Source organism: Magnolia sinica, chromosome 2, assembly GCF_029962835.1.
Source record: "Magnolia sinica isolate HGM2019 chromosome 2, MsV1, whole genome shotgun sequence".
In the NCBI taxonomy this organism is placed as follows: Eukaryota; Viridiplantae; Streptophyta; class Magnoliopsida; order Magnoliales; family Magnoliaceae; genus Magnolia; species Magnolia sinica.
In genome coordinates, this window is record NC_080574.1 from 92,008,959 (window position 1) to 92,026,738 (window position 17,780).

At 39.2% G+C, this 17,780-nt stretch overlaps 1 protein-coding gene across 2 annotated transcripts in view; it reads right to left on the bottom strand.

Moving 5' to 3' along the window:
* LOC131237268 (E3 ubiquitin-protein ligase UPL3-like) overlaps window positions 1–16,888 on the bottom strand; it is a 35,023-nt gene extending 18,135 nt beyond the window's left edge. Inside the window, exons 1-5 of one of the 2 annotated variants that reach the window (XM_058234959.1) lie at window positions 15,608–16,888; window positions 15,190–15,300; window positions 14,976–15,092; window positions 14,677–14,844; window positions 14,435–14,596 (exon numbers count right to left, since the gene is read on the bottom strand). In XM_058234959.1, coding sequence (XP_058090942.1) covers window positions 14,435–14,596; window positions 14,677–14,844; window positions 14,976–15,092; window positions 15,190–15,300; window positions 15,608–16,480 — 1,431 coding nt within the window. In that variant the 5' untranslated portion in view covers window positions 16,481–16,888. The remainder of the gene's footprint in view (window positions 1–14,434; window positions 14,597–14,676; window positions 14,845–14,975; window positions 15,093–15,189; window positions 15,301–15,607) is intronic. The other variant, XM_058234958.1, reaches the window with a different exon arrangement.
* Window positions 16,889–17,780: the final 892 nt, after the last annotated feature.

The window sequence follows — 17,780 nt, forward strand, 5'->3', positions numbered from 1 at the left end:
CAAAAGCTTTGGATCAAGCTGATATTTGTGTGGTCTCTCCGTCTACGTCTTTGTGACCTTACCAACAGGTTGGATGGCGAATAAAAATTCCGGTGGACCCCATGTAGTTTTAATGGTGGGGATTCAATCACTATTGTTAAGTGTTAACTGTACTATGGTCCACCTAAGACTTGGACCTGCTTCATTTTTAGGATCATGCCCAGAAATGAGCTTTCAGAATGAATGGCCAATGTGGATGTAAGGCACATACATTACAGTGGGCCCCATAGTTAGGGCCGAGTGGATCCGAGGATCCACCGAAATAGGGACGCGGATTGCCTACTCACAGCGTGAGTAGCAAGGTGGCTACTGACATTGCACACCCCACCATAATGTATGTGTACTATCCACGCCATCCATCCATTTTTCTAGAATGTTTTATGGCATGAGCCAAAAAATGAGGCAGATCCAAATCTCATATGGACCACACCACAGGAAAGAGTGGTGATTGAACACTCACCATTAAAAACTTCTTAAGGCCACAAAAGTTTTGGATTAAGCTAATATTTGTGTTTTATGTTTCATCCAGGTGTGCATGACCTAATGAACAAGTTGGATGACAAATAAAAATTATAGTGAGCCCTAGGAAGTTTTTAATGGTGGACCTTCAATCACCATTGTTTTCTTGTGATGTGGTCCACTCGAGATTTGAATCTCCCTCATTTTTGAGCTCATGCTCTATACTAATTTGGAAAAATAGATGGACGGCTTGTATAAAACACATATCATATGGGCCCACATAGCACCCTCAATAGCCACTTCGCTATTAGTACACAATCCGCATCCCAAAACAGGAAGTTCCTGCATTAAGAACCTAGAATCCACCCCATCCATACATTTAGCCTGATCATTTTAGGACATGCGGCCAAAATTGAGCTAAATATAAGAGCCAAGTGGGCCAAACGAGAAGAAACCATGGGGATTGAGCAAACTACCGTTGAGCCATTCATTATCCACCAAAGTTTTATATCAAACAACGGGGATCTTCTTAGGGTTTGGTATCACGTCCTAAAATGAGATGGAAAAACAGATGGACGATATGGATATATAAAAAATACATCAGATGGGTCCCACACATTGGGGACCTTACGGTAACACCCACTAAGTTGTTCCTGGGTAACAATTAATTTGCTCTCAGTCCGCGCAGATGAGGGATGTAAGTGGGACCCTGACTGTCGGCCCCACCATGATGTATTTGTTGTATCCACACCATCCATTCATTTAGAGAGATCATTTTAGGGCATCAGCCAAAGAATGAGGTTGATCTAAAGCTCAAGTGGAACCCACCATAGAAAACAACGGGGACAGTGACGCCCATCGTTAAAACTTGAAATGTTCCTCAGGCCCATCATAATGTTTATTTGTGATCCAACCTGTTCATAAGTCCATGAAAATATGGACTAAGGAAAACACAAATATCAGTGCGATCAAAAAGTTTTGTGGCCCTCAAGAAGTTTTGTCATGGTAAGCATTCAATCCCCATTGGTTTCTGTGATGGGTCCCCTTGAGCGTTGGATTTGCCCCATTCTTTGTCTCATGACCTAAATGGATATGTAAAAATGTATGGATGGAATGGATACAAAATATATACATTAAGGTGGGCCCCACCGTAAGGGCCGCACCATCTTAAATAGACCAAAGTGCACCGAATCTACTCCTTAGATAAGGAGGGAGTCGACGAAACCCTTCTGGATTCGTCTTCTTCTTCGTAGGCTCCGGAGGCTGTGCGATTTCGAATCAGTTCAAAATCCCCAAAATCTCACCCAAATTCCATTATTCTTCCAAATCCCTACCAAAATCCCCAAAACCTCGGTAGAAATCTTGTTTTTTCTAGAGAATTTCTCTTCGAAAGGGAAAAAAAAAGGTTTATAAGGTTTTCTTACCCGATTCGACATGCTCGACGTTTGGCCCACAAAATCCAGTCCAAGGTGCACCTGATGCGGACCTTGAGGATATATATATATATATATATATATATAGATATATATATCAAATTTGTGGGGTAGTAGAGAGGATTTTGCCTCATATCGCCGAAAACGATGTGAAATATAGTCGATATCGTCGATATTGCACGATATTTTGTGATATCATAGGATATATCGTACGATACAAAGAATTCCCCCCCTTTTTTCATTTCCGATTGAATTCTACAAAGTTTTGTATCGGCAGCCAGCGATAACGATAATATAGGCCAATATTATCGATATTACAAACACTGGGTGAGTCACAGGTTTTAGCATTTGTACAAGTGTATGGGTCGTGTACTAACTATAATATTTAGATAACATTTATACCTCAATAACTTTTTTATCAGTCCATCAATAGGAAAATATTCAATTCTAAATTGTTATTTTCTTTTCTATCCCGATTTGTTTAAAAGAAAAAAGAAATATGGAAACTGAACAAAAAATTATAAGTCAATATAAATCAACGAAAAACTATCAAAGAAAAGCGAGGCTGCATTCATTCATCATGCAGGAACATTACTATATATTAATTACATTACTGGAGGAGGTATGGAGGATAGCAGGATGTTACCAGGCCATTCCACAATTAGTATAACTCTAGTACATCTACAACCCACAATGATTAGGAAAAAGAACCAAGTGAGGCTGGACTTGCATTCCAGCATAAACAATTCAGTGGTGTAAGTAACCAGATAAGGTTAAAACTATAATTTCTGAGTTGGCAGTGCCCTCACAATCAAATACATGGTGAACTAAGAATGAATGACAGAAGCTCACATGATGTTGCTAAAAACTGGTACAACAATATGCAGCTCTAAAGCGAATGAGACAACAACAAATTCTGATGTCAACAACCTAGAAAAGATGTTTATAGACACCAAGATACTTATATTACACAAGGATGGAAGACAGCATTGCAAGGGCAATGAAGGCATGGTTCTGAATACACGCTCTATATCTGGGGAATCAGCCGACTATTTCCCTCTATTAAATTGTGATTTAAAATAAAAATAAACACATGCATTTTTTAAAACTAATTATCTAATCTCTTTTGAAGGGATTATCAGTCAATCTTCTTTTGAAGGCTTGGCATTACGTAGGGCTTGGGAAATCAAAGAAATTGCTTTGGAGAATGACTCTTCTTGCTATTTGGTGGGCTGTTTGGGAAGAATGGAATGAAATGTGTTTTAACAACACCACAAAGTCAGTGGACCGAATTTCCCACAGGGTTAGAACCTTGGTTATCAAATGGGCCTCTTGCGCTTCAAAGTCGAAGGGATGTAATTTTGATTTTCTTGGGATGTAGTTCGGCCACCTTCTCGGCGCCCCGGCTTTGTTGTTGCTTTTGTTTTCCTTCTGATTTTTAATAAAATCATTATCACCTTTCAAAAAAAAAATCTCATCCAAGATGGAAGAGAGCATCCATTGCTCGAGATGATCTGAAGATGCCCGATTGCATTTTGAGTTCCCTCAACTATCAAAAGTTCCTCAAAAGAAGAGGGAACTCCCAAACAGTTCTAATTTCTGCCTCATTTGAATGGGCCGTGCCCGAGAGGCTAGAGAACACTAATCACCCACTCCAATGTCTTTCAAGTTCAGCAACCAACACCTCTGATGTTCTTTAGTAGAACTCAATGGCCAAAGAGTTTTCTATAGAATACCTAATCTTTTTCATCCTCACATCACATTGTCAAAGATACAACTGACCACTTTCCATATACCAATATGAGATCCGGCGGGGTTTGGGCGAGCGGCCAGCACCTTGGGTTTGCTCCCTACTGGTGTGGGTTCGTCTCCCCTCCCCGGTATTACCCAATGCATGTGGTTGTGGGTGATTGCGTGCATCCGCAGGGAATAGTCTCCTCTCAAAAAATGGGGCGGGGACACTTTGTGTTGTCAAATATAAATAAATAAATATATATATATATATATATGTAGACACACACACCCACCCATATGAGGGTAAAAAGTAGCACACACAATAAAGATTTCCCTCTTACAAGGACAGGATAACACATCCAGCCACTTGAGACATGTTCTTTTGGAATACAAAGTGCATATACAAGAGATTGAGAAGGAAGCGACAAATAGTCCTCACCTTGTAGTAAGAAAAGAGATGATCCACCATCACCAAACCATCCCTAGGGATTTTTTCAAAATTATGTTAATAGATAAATTGATGAAGATTGCAAAAGTGATCCAACAATAGGAACTTATCTGCTGGCACTGTCCAACAAAAAAAAAAAAAAAAAATGCTATCCTAGTGACAGGAAAGATAGCTCTAGTCAAGAAAACATCTGGAGTTGAGATTTTCTACATGCCCCATCATTGTTGTTACAAGAAATGAACCATAGCCATCATCATAGCCTTTTTAAAAGCCATCTCTAACCCAGTTTGAAACAAAACAAAATGGACATTTGCAGGAACACAACCATCAAATTGGATCCCAATTGGCTAAAATTTTGGCTCCTGAAACACCACAGATTTATTTATTTTTTCAGTCACCTATGCAACACATTCTCCTTGCCCTTGAAGGTGTGAACATTTCTTTCCAGATCCCCCACATAATAGCACAAAGGAGCATCTGCCAGAAAATATTACCTCTCCTTCAACAGGCCTTCCACTCCAGCCTTAAAAGATCTCAGCCTTTATCTTGAAGAATTCACTGCTTCCTAAAATGCAGATAGAGGCCCACCAAACTTTGATAACCCACTCATATTTCATGGAAAGATGGTCGAATGTTTCTGCCGGAGTACCAATATTCCTCTAAACCACAGAGCCCTGGGCCCTCCCTCTCCCCTCCCCTTTGGTTCAACCTTTCTGCCAAACACCATATTTATTTCCACCGATTCTCCTACAGTCATCCTCATCACAGAAATGCCACCAACACTTTGCGAGAAGGGCCCCACTCCTCTCTTGGGCTTCCAATCTCCAATCCTCCTTTTTTCAACTTTTGGACATCAACCCAATTAATCAAATGAGAACAAAATTCTTTTCATTTACCTTGACAAAGAAAAACCCTTTGGATCTTTTCTTAAAGAGTGATAAATAGCAGATCAGACGGTTTTCTAGAGCGGATTTGATCAATATGACCCCCAAAAGACAAAAAATAAAGAAATTTCTCCACAATAGGGTCCCAAAAGGATCGAAGGTCAGCTCCGAACAGAAGATCCAAATCAATAAGAGACCACAAGGCACGCTTAAAGATCCAAGAAAATGCCCACCCCAGTCATCGCACTTCCCAAGATTCACTCTAAGCTCTAATATCATTTCAAACCACCCCAAAATCAAATTGGGATTTGCCACTTGGTGTTCAGACGCTTCATCAGATGAAACCACAGTTGGATTGAGTAATGGATCCACAGAGGATGGATCTGCTTATGGATTGACTGGTAATATAAAATTGATGGATCTGCTGATGGATTGACTGGTACATGTAAAAAGGAATCTGAAGGTGACACAATGTTATGTATCATGGAGAAGGCAATGGAAAGGTAGATGGTCATTATTGAGATGGATTGAAATGAAGAAAGAGGAAATGAAGCTTCCTCCATGATTGAAAGGAACAAAGAGGAAAACCAAGGGAAAAATTGGTAGTAGTTTTCACAAGAAAGACTTTATGGCCATATCAGCTACAACACTCTTAGGGGGTGTTTGGTAATAGTTTTCAAAAGATAAGATACTTATGCCTTAAGTAGCTTATCATAGTTTCTACTTATTAAGCAGATAAGTATGTTTGGTAAACAACATACTTATCTACTTCTTCTCTCTTTCACCTCTCTTGTTCTCTCTTCAACAACTTAAGAAAAGTAGAAAAGCTAAAATAATTAGATGAAGTGATTAAGTAACTTTAAGCAAAAAAGTTACTTATAATTAATCATAAACCAAACTTACTTATCTGAAATAAGTCATTTATCAACTGCTGTAAGTAGAAAAAGTAACTTGTTTGGTAGCATCCAAATGGGCCCTGAGAGAGAGAGAGAGAGAGAGAGAGAGAGAGAGAGAGAGAGAGAGCCTGATTTCACCCCTTAGTGCATCAATGGGAGTTCTACAGTTAGAATACGGCATTTCGCAACCATTTCTTAAAACCATGATCGGTACATATGTATCATTCAATCACAAAGTTCATATTCTTTTCAATTTTGATGCATCAGCATGCTATCAAAATTATTTTTCTTGTGTGTGTGTGTGTTTGTGTGTGTGAAAGATGATAAAATTCAATATCCAAGAAGAGAAACAAAAAAAAAAAAAAAAAACAAAGCAAGAAGTACCCCTCCAATCACCATCTCAGAAAATCAGAAAATGACAATAAAACGATAAATAACCAGAGCAGGACATCACACTACTGCACACAAAAGCATACACTGGGGAGCTCCAAAATCTACACAGCAGTCCTCCAGTTTTTGCATCCCACCTATGCAATACGAAATGCACAAGTAGTGGGATATATCCCACATGTTCGATTCAGTGAGCATTTTTTATTTTCGATCTTTTTTTCTATAAAGCATGTTAAATCAGTGTCAAATTGTTACAGAACTGGGAGCTTCAATTTTTGAGATTTGGAGGAGATGAGCCGAGTTGCAGAATTTAAAAAAAAAAAAAAAAAAAAAAAAGGTTCAAAATTTCTCAAGTTCTCGCAAATCGGTTGCAATCTTAGTGTCCAAACATAAAATCAAACATGTGTGTATCTTGATCTAGTGATTCTTCTTTTGGTTTTGAATGTATTGCTTGTGTTTCCACACGTCTTCTTACATTTATACATTATATGAATAGACTTTGAATATAGTTGCATCAATTCAGTTAGACAGATCATATATTAAGACCCCATACATAGAAAACCTATTATGTGCATTTGTTTTTTATAATGTTTTGATTTATAAGTGTGTATTGATGCCTTTTTTTAACAATCATTGAAGTTTCATTGAAAAATTCGACCAATTTCCCAATGTTTCCCCATGCTTCCAACAACAGCGATAAATTACGCGATACAACTGATATATCCCATGAGATAACTGATACATATCCGTATTCCAAGGGTGTGATACATAACGCAATACCAATATTTCGAACACTGGTCCCAGGTAAGGCCATGGAAATCTCACTACTTTGTAACTAATCCTCATAGCCAAAACATCCAAAACATCATCCTTAACAACCACCTGTCAGGGCACTTTTTCTTAGATTAACCAGCAAACCTACACTTATTCAAAACATATAATGATTATGTTCACATTGGTCACTTCAGCCGCATTAGCATCATAGAAGAAAACAGTATCATCTACAAATTGAAGGTGCGAAAAGGACATCTCAAGAGTACCAACTTGAAAACTCCTCACAATGCCACTAGCCAAAGTCTTCTCCATTAGGAGACTCAAGCTTTCAACCACAACTAAAAACTAGAGAGGAGATGAAGGATCGCGGTAACATATCCCTCTTAAAATCGCAAACAATCCAATAGGCAAACCATTCACAAGAACAAAGAAGGACACCATAGAGATGCACTCCTTGCCATTCTCGATGAAAAACTCTTTCATGTTAATGAAAATGATGAAATATTCCTTCAAGTTAATAAAAATGATGACAGGATATAGGTCATATCCTAGGAATTTTTCAACTAAAGAATTCTTCAAGTCATTACCTACCACAAATTAGTACAAACCACTACCATGTGCTCAAGTATGGAGTCAAGGGTTCCCCCAGGGTCAAACATTTTGTTAAACAACAACCTTTAAAATGATTATCCTGGTAGGTGTAGAATTATAGATTAAAGAGAGAATAAGACGAGTAGAAATGAGAGAGAAGAAAGTTGGGGGTAAAAAAGAAAAGGGTTAGAGGCCCACCCTCTCCCCTTTATATTAATAATAAAAAGTCGATAGGACAAAAATATGCTTAATAACAAAAATACCCTATACTTCCCTGATTAAAATAAACAGCTAATAACCAAGAAGAAATAACTAAAAACAAAATCTAGGTTAGTCTTACAATAGTACAGCCCACATCTCCACATCCGCTAACACTTTCCCTCAAGCTGAAGCATAGATCCTGGTGACGTCAAGCTTGGAGTATATGCATGGGCTGAATGTCACTAAGGGCAATGGACGAATACATCAACAAGTTGATCTTGAGACCAGACATATGGGGTAGAGATTTCTCCACTTGCGACCTTCTTATATAAGTGGCAGTCGACTTCAATATGTTTAGTTCCCTCCTGATAGACCGTCTTGTTTAAAATGTGAGATGTTGTTTGATTCTTACAAAACAATTATATAGATAGATTCACCACAAACCCCATTTCCTACAACAATTTCTTGATCCACACTAACTCACAAGTAGTATGAGCCATTGCTCTATATTGTGCTTCAATGCTTGATCGAGCCACACACTCTACTTCTTAACCTTCCACGTGACTAGACTTTTTACTACAAATGTGCAATACGCAAAATGCCTATCTATTAACAATTATGCCCAGTATACATCAAAGTAACCTATGATCTAAAGATAATAGTTTCTTCTGTACAAAATTGTCCTGCCTTTTAAGATACCGTAGAATCCGAACAACTGCATCCATGCAAAATACCCTCGGAGAGCTCATAAACTGGCCCACCACAATCACATATTCACAACATAAGATATGTCCAATTGAGTAATAGTTAAGTAGATAGGTTTCCCAATCAATCTTTTACATCTCCTTGGGTCTTCAAATATATCTCTGTAATCACCAACCAGTTTAAAATTCGGATCCATTGGAGTATCAGTTGGCCTAGTACTAAGAAGACCTATCTCCATGAGCAAATCCAAAACATATTTCCGTTGAGGCAGATTAAATCCTTCCTTAGATATGGCAATTTTTATACCAAAGTATCAAAGATGACTAAGATCTTTTATGAGAAAATGCCTCTGAAGATACTTCTTAAGCTCTTCAACCCCCCTATTGTCACTTCTTGTATCAACAATATCATCAACGTACATCATTAACACAATAAGACCCCAAGTGCCCTTCCATAGAAAGACAAAATGATCAACATGACTTTGAAGAAAGCTATAGTTCAACACAACCTCACTGAATTTGTCAAACCATGAACGTGGTAACTGCTTTAGCCCATAAATCACCATGTTCAATTTACACTCCTTGTCTAAGTCCCCCAAGCAACAAAACTAGGTGGTTGCTCCACATCTCCTCTGCAAAATCACCTTGGAGAAAGGCATTTTTTTTACGTCTAGTTGGAAGAGGGGTAAGCCATGATTAATGGTCATGGAGAGGATAACACAAGTAGAGTTCAACTTGGCAGCAGGAGCGAAAGCTTTAGTATTATCAACATGTAGGGTCTGAATTTATTCCTTTGCAACCAAGTGAGACTTCAGAAGGGCCATATAGACCCTAGGTGGTCGCTCTATATAGATCTCCTTCGCGATTCACCATGAAGATAGCCAGTTTTTTACGTCCAGTTTGAAGAAGGGTTGGCCATGATTATCAACCATGGAGAGGATAACACGAATAGAGTTCAACTTAGCAACATAAGAGAAGGTTTCAGTATAATAAGCACCTAGAGTCTGAGTATACTCCTTCACAACCAAGTGATCCTTCAGACATTCAACCATACCATCACAGTGAAACTTAATGGTGTACACCCACCTACAACCAATAGCATGTTTACCAACAAGTAGAATGGTGAGTTCTCAAGTCTTGTTCTAATAAAGAGAAGACATTTCCTCTTACATTGCCTACTTCCACCCATTATGTAACACTGCTTCCTAGCATAACTTAGGAATAGAACGAACGAACAAAGATAGCACAGATCTATGGAAAGTGGGAAATCAACATTGAAATGTCACATATTTGGTAATAGTGTGATCAGTACAAGCACGGTCACATTTTCTCAACATTAGACCTATCCGAAGAAGTCACTAGATTACTAGGCTCAGAAGAGGATATGGTGGATGGCACATCATGATTGGTCGCCCCATCTGTCTGTTTTCATCGTGAGCTAACTTTCAATTGAGGCATAGAGGGAATGGATGAGTTAGTAGAGGGAGGAGATTGATTATCTTCTTCAACCCCAATAGGAACTGGCACAGCTCCCCCATCAAGAGACTTATTGTCCTTTGAGAAGAACAGAGTGAACTCGAAAAAAGTAACATGTGCACACACATATTGTCTTCGAAGACAAGGACTATAATGACTTCGCTTAAATTTTGACTTTTACTTTAACACACATTGCACGCACGCACATGATCGACCGACCGGTCATTCATCTAACCATTTACCTTATCATTCATTTAACTATCTCCCTCATCAATTGACTGTTGATCATGTTTCTTGTTTTGGTAAAAAGACGAATCATAATTTGAAAACATTTTTTTATCAACCTTCAATGTTTTAGCATTATTTTGATATAACAAAAATTAAGAGGTATTAGGATTTAAGAAAAACCTTGTCAATTTAAAAGTTCAATTTTTTTTTTTTTAAATGGCAGAATGTCGCGTTTTTTTCTTAATCTAGAAATTTGAATTTTTAATTAATAGTATTTTTATTGAATTCAATGGGGGGGTATTTTCTTGCTTACAAAAAATAACTTAAATGGACAATTACTTAGACGTTATTTTGATGTAAATAAGTGTCTCACATCATGCACGCTCCACACACTACACGTGCACTGTGAGAAACAAAGGAGGCAGCATGTGAAGGCCTGGACGTTGGAGTCCTAACGTATATAGGAAAGAGAGAGATGCGTTGGAGGGTTTCTAGAAGGAGGAAGAGAGTGTGTTTGGCAGTTTGGGGGTGAGAGGTGGTGCCTCTTGGGCGGTGACGTGTCAGGGTGTTGAGGGACAATGTGAGGAGGAAGTGATGTGTTAGGGTGTTAAGGACCAATGGGAGAAGGTAATGATGTGACAATGGTGTTTTGAGCCAATGGGAGGAGTGTCTTGCACACATGTGAAGCCTTGGGCGGCGATGGAGCCCTCTAGCACAAATAGGATGCATGAGGAGGGACTATAGCATCAAACGTATGAGAGAGGGAGGGAAAGGAAGAAAGGTAGGAAAGCTTGGGTTTTGAGTTGATTCTTCCAGGTGAGTTCTCTCTCACATGTACCCTTTTCTTTCGAGTAAATTATTCTTCCCCTATATCTTCAAATTATCTTCTTTTTCCTCTTACATGCAACCCCTTCCCTTTCCTTTTGGATAGATTAGTTCTTATATCCTAAAATCATTTTCCTCTTTCCTCTAACATGCATTGCAGGATTTTCCCAAAGGTTTGACCCTTTTGATTCCTTGCATCTTTATTTATTTTCCTTAAAAGTTAGATTCCCATCTTATGTTTGTCCTTTTCTTTCTTGGGAATTAAAGATATATTTTCTATCTTCTTGAATTCTTGCCCCTTTTCTTTATTTTCATAAAAATCAAGATCCTAAATGAATAATGAGATCCTAAGTGTTTCTACAATTCTTATGGAACTCACACACTAGTAACAATACTTTTGAATATTTCAGGTTCTGATGAAATTTTGATTATCCATGAAATTCCAGCAACATTGTGCAAATGTCCAGAGACCTCCGCGTAATTTCTGCAGTGGCTTTTCTATTCAGATTTACAGTTACAAGGTTGACTGCACAGTTTGTTACACTTATCTGAACCTCTCCAGAAATTTAACTATTGGGATATTCTAATGATGAAAGGAAGGTTCGTGATGCTTGAAAGTATGCAGAGAAAGGCTATAAATCACTTATGTGTTTATGATATTTTGGAAATTTTGAATAATGTATCGTGTGCATTATTACCATAAAATATATGGTGTGTGTGCCGAGGGGGGGATTGGAACTAGGGCTGAAAGTTGGGCGGGTTCAACCCGACCGACCCGACATTGGGTTGGGATTGGGCAAGATGTACTGGGTTTGGTCTCGGGCGTGAGCCATACAAACACCAACCCGATAAAACTTGGGTTGGGCTCAGGTTGAGGTCTCGGATTGCCCGACCCAACTCGAACCCAATCAATATATAAGTTCCTTATAAATTAATTATAATTGAGTGTGGATTGTCTGTGTTGAAGGCACATGAAATTCCAATGTTGTCGGGTTTCATTGGTCCACGTCATTTTCGATGACTCGCGAGCTAACAAGATACGCCAGATTTCTCTCTCCCAAATAGATTGCTTGATACACAATATGACTTTTAAAGGAGTAATTTTCCTATATATTAGCTTGTTTGTTTAGAAAAAATGAACTTTTTTATATATAAATAACTACATATATAATCAATAAAATTATAAGTACAAAAACTAAGACGTGTATTGAAAATATAGTAGACTAATGTAATAATGAAAATATTAGCATATATCTACCTGGCCAACCCGACCAAGCCCGCTTGGGTTGGGCTTGGGTTGAGAATTCCCAACCCAAGGTTGGGTTGGGTTGGGTTAGGGTTGAGGTATAGGAACCTTGGGTTGGGCTAGGGTTGAGCACCAACCTGACCCAACCTGCCGACTTTCAGCCCTAATTGGAACCCCAGATATATAGGTGGGGCAATTTAGTCCTCTGGGTTGAAAATCCCTAAAACCATAACTAGGTGGGGCAATCGAGAGTCGAGACCCTTTGGTTTAAAGTCCCTAAAATAAATTGATTGCATATATGGATCATGGAATTGAAAATATTTCAAGACCCTTGTGGCTTTGGGCTATGAAGAATTGAATGGCATTGACTTTGATTATTAAAAAAAAAAAAATTATATGTTGAAATAATTACTGATTAATATTTTATTATATAAACTTAAAATTTGTGCCTAGAATCTCTAGGCGTGCGCCTAGGCACACCTAGATGTTTTGGGTTCTATAAGGGCAGGTGCACCTAGAGTGGACCTAGCACTTTTAACTATATTGCATAACACCAAAAGCTATAACTCCATATTACAAATCGAAGTTAGTGATGCACTTCTAGCACATCTTAAGGAAGCATCTAGAAACTAAGCTTTAGTTCTCCAATGCATGATCTTGGTAACCTTTTAGGGAGTCTCTTAAGCGACATATCTTAATGGAACTTAGTTTTACCACAAGTCAAGTTTGCCTACAACAACTCAGTAAATCATACCAGCAAAAATCTTCATTTGATATTGTAAGTAAAAGAAGTCCACAACATTTACTTTGACTTAATACCCTTATCAATGTAAGATAGAGTGATAGATAACGCTAATGCTTTTGTTAAAGACATCTAGCCTAAATAAAGAAGAAGATTGATGAAAGCAATAAAAAAAAAAAGTTGCCAACGAACACCCTCGCGAGAAGATATATAAGGTGATTTGATTATGGTTTATCTCTGCAAAGAATGATTCCCAGAGGAATTTAAAATAGCCCCAAGTCCATTAAAAAAATTGGGCTTTGCCAAGTCAAAAGAAAGTTGGATAACATCGCCTTTGAGATCGAGTTAGTAGATGTCATAGATATATCGCCTACTTTCAATGTTGTTGATTTGTTTGAGAAGCATCACAAATTGAGACAAAGCTGTTGCTAATATGGATAAACAACTCTTAAAGAAAAAGATGGGAGAAGTTGAACAAGTGTCACACAAGACGACTACCGACACTTGATGAGGTCAATACAAGCATTACTTTTTGAAATGGAATAATAAGGCCCATTATGAATGCACATGGATCACGGGTGATGCTTGAAAAGATTGGATCCAGACCTCTACTACTTGTATGAAGCATCTAACCCACTAGCGCAAGTTCTTTCTAACCTGAGGGAATGATACATGGCCGAGGCCCGAGATGTGTTGAATTTGTGGGTTGCTTCTTGCTAATTTTTGGGCCAAAATTCAAGTGTCTACAATTGCTTTATTTTAAAGGGATCTAGTTTAAGATTTTTTTTGTACTTGGGCTTGTTTCTATGTTTTTGCATAATTTATATTGATGCCATTACATTTAGGCAATTTTTTTCTAGATTCATTTGTTGATATTTTTGGTAGACTATAAAATCAATCTAGTAGTTCAAAAATCTTGTTCAAGATTTAACAATGACTTTAGAATGTCTCTTTAGGGTCAATAAACTTGGGTTTTTCTAGGAGACAGAGGCATAACACCTCTTTGTGTGTGGTGAAGTTGTTCTTCAAGTAGTTGTAACTAGTGCAAGACTTTGATGCTAGTAAGTTGTTTCTCTCTACTCAAATACTTTTATGTGGTGCGTGTTCTCATTCCATTCTAGCAATTGAGGTGTCAAAAAATCTCATTCGTACCTTTCCAAAAAAAAAAAATCTCATTCGTACCTTTCAAAAAAAATCTCATTCATACAATAAACAGATTGCATCACCAGAAATTGTGTAACTGACTCACTTGAGCACCCATATTCCATGCATACTATGACGTATGACAGCATCCATGCAACAGTCAATCATGTTATGTAGCAGAAACATAAAAAACTAATAATAATAGAACCACCACTATGTACCTGCTCTGCGGGTCTTGTTAATGCAGGTGAAATAGAAATGTTTGAAACTAGACCTGAACCCGATAGAATATCTTTGAGAATTCTGCTGATTCCAAGGAGGAGGAGAGTTTTGGCTCCCAAAGGGGAGCCACTAGCACATGTCGAAAGAAGACGAATTAAACCCTGCATGGCTAAAGCAGAGTCATAAGAGGCCTACAAAATGGAATCCACGTATTTAATCTGAATCATGCATGTGTATCTACCGTATATGTTGGTGTGCTGAGGGATGCCTGGCCTCCTGAATTATTAATGGAAATAAGTTCGGCAGCTTGTGCAACCAACCCATGATTACATAGTTCATCTAATTTCTCAGGAGATGACGTGAATGCCTCCGCAATACGAGTCAAGCACACAGAAGCATGATCTAACACCTGATAATGAATTCAGTTTATGATGGGATGAATGCAAACAAATCAGGTAGAAGATATTGAAGAAACTGCATTAGGATGTAAATAACAAGTGGTGTTTCTACAGCTTCCACTGTAAAAAGGTAGCACTTTACCTTTGCATCATGATAATGAAGAAGGTTTGTAAGCAAAGGAACAGCTTCCATAACAAAGTCAGCCGCATCAGATGGGAGTTTCTTACACATATTTGCAGCAGTGGATAATGCCACCCTCTGAAACGTAGTATTTAAGGGGAAAAAAGCAACCCAATGCATTAACCTCCGAAAGGTAAAGAAGCAATTCTCCATGATGTTAAGAGCAAGGCATTACCTGAACTCCAGTGGAAAAGAAGTCAAGGTAAGATAGCACTGCCATAAGTGCCCCAGCACGCAGACAGGCAGTCGGGTGTTCTTGGGATATCTTCTTGAGAGCTTGGAGAGACTGCATATTTTTTTATTTATAAGATAAATAGAATGACAATATGGATTTTGTATGAACTGTTCCCAACCAAATAAGCCCTAAAAAAGAGAGGAAACAAAAAAGATAAATGGAAATGATGAATTTTCATAAAGTCCAGAACTTTGTGAAGGCAATCAAGACGGAATCTCTTAAAGAGGAAGAACTCCTGGAAGCTGCTACTAATGCATACTTAAGTAACACAAATCTCACACAATAAATATCAAATTTGCATTTCTTGATGACAAGTAACATGAAATCAGCCTTAAGGAAGAAGTGAAAAAGGGCCCACCTGTTCTGCCAAATCCATGTACTCGATTGTGAGCAGCCGGGCACAGAAGCACGAAACAGCACCATAATGCACGACAGCAGCACAGGACGACGGCAACACATCGCACAAGTGTGTCAGTGCCCTTGCAGCAAGTAGCATTATATCTGCATTGCTCTCGTGGTTGAGCAGCCCAACAAGAACCGGGACAAATGAGTCCACCGAAAATGTGCTGAGAGAATCCTCTGTCCCAATGGACAGCAACTCGCATAACTGAGTAAGAGCCTCAACCTGACGCCCTTCTTCCCCATCCGACCGCAACCCAGATAAGATCTTCTTCAACCTTCCATTCTGATGCAACGATGATGTAGCCCCTACAGCAGACGATGGAAGCAGATCATCCAGCCCGGCCCCAAGCTTCCTCAGCAGCCCTTGGAGAGCACTGCTAGCTGATGTCAGATTCTGGTGGAGAATCCCGACACCTCCCTCGCTGTCAATATCATCATCGTGGGCCCCACCATCTATACTCAGCCCTAAGTTTCTATCACTATCTCTATCTCTAACTCTAACATCCGACTCTTTCTCTTTCCCTTTATCAGACTCTTTCTCCTGGTTCTTTCCAGAGCTACGGCGGCCACTGGATTCACGGCGGGAACCAGACGATTCATCCATGGCAGCAGCAGCAGGGGCGGCAATCACGGAGTCTTGGGAGCGGGAATTGTTCTGTCGGGACCGGGTAGCTATCGTGGACGTGGCGGATGGGACGGCTGGAGACAAGACTGATAGGCGGACACGTTTGCTGGAACGAGTAGTGGGATTCGTCGATGGCAGGGAACGAGAGGAGGAAGAAGGGGCTGCTGAGGAAGCCTCCGCCCGCTTCCGGCTCCGCGTTTCCATACAAAATCCAAAGCCGCCCGCAATCAAGCGTATCCCGATTTGTAGGGTTCCGGCATTCCTGACTGTCTATTTCGATAAAGAAGACCTAGATTGAACGAAACGACAAAGAAATATATGAAACCCTAGAAACCCTAGGAGCCCCTGAGAGGTGATCTTTTCCTAGGGTTTGTGGGAATTGAAGGGAAGGAGATGACAAATCAGAGGTTCTCCGTTTTTCTATCTGCGCTCTTACGTTCGGCGTATTTCTGATTTCTGCCCTTCTTCTAGAGAGAGGAAGAGGAGAGATGATGAAACCCTTGGAAGTGGAAGAAGGAGATTCTATCGTTCGAAGTCGCCGTAAGCTTCCATGGCGGTGAGCACTCTCTCTTTTGGCCGTCTTTTTCGGCGTGCGCTTTTATGTTATGCTTACACTACACGAATTCGCTTCGCCTGTCAAGCGACAAATGTGCATTGTACCGCGGACGCGGATTTCCTGTGCTGGAGACTTAGGTGGGGCCTACCGTGATGTTTGCGAGAAATCCACCCCGTCCATCCGTTTTTTGAGATCATCTCAGGACTTAAGATCAAAATTGATCAGGATCCAAGATTCAAGTGGGCCGCACTAAAGAAAATGTGTGTAAGGAAATTTCTGCTGTTAAAACGTTCCTCCGACAGTGATGTTTATACGCCATCAATACCATCTATAACGTCGTGCTGAGATGAACTGAAAACACAAATATTATCCTGATTCAAAGCTTACGTGGCCACACAAATATTTCATATTTAATACTCACATTTTTTACCCACCTACGGCTCATTTTTTTTTTTATGTCCTAAAATAAGCTCATAGAGTGGATTTCTTAAAAACATCACCCCAGGCCCCACCTAAGATCCCAGCGCAAGAACTTCCTGTGAAAGGCTTTCGCAGGGAATCCCCATCCTGGTACCATGAAGATGAAATCGGATTGCGTACTGAGTAACTCAATACGCTCTTATCGTACTGAGTAAACTCTGTTGAGCCCACTGTGAAATCATGTGGTTTATCCATATCGTCCATAAGTTTTTTCGTATCTTTTTAGGGGTTGAGCCCAAAATTGAATTATATCGAAATCTTAAGTAGACCATACTAAAGGAAACAGTGGAAGTATTGATTTCCACCGTTGAAACCTTTCTAAGGCCCCTAGTGATGTTTATTTGTCATTCAAACTGTTAATAAGATCACACAGACATAAATGAAGGGAAAAACAAATATCATCTTGATCTAAAACTTCTGTGGGCCCTAAGAAATTTTCAATGATAGACTTTCAATTCATGCTGTTTC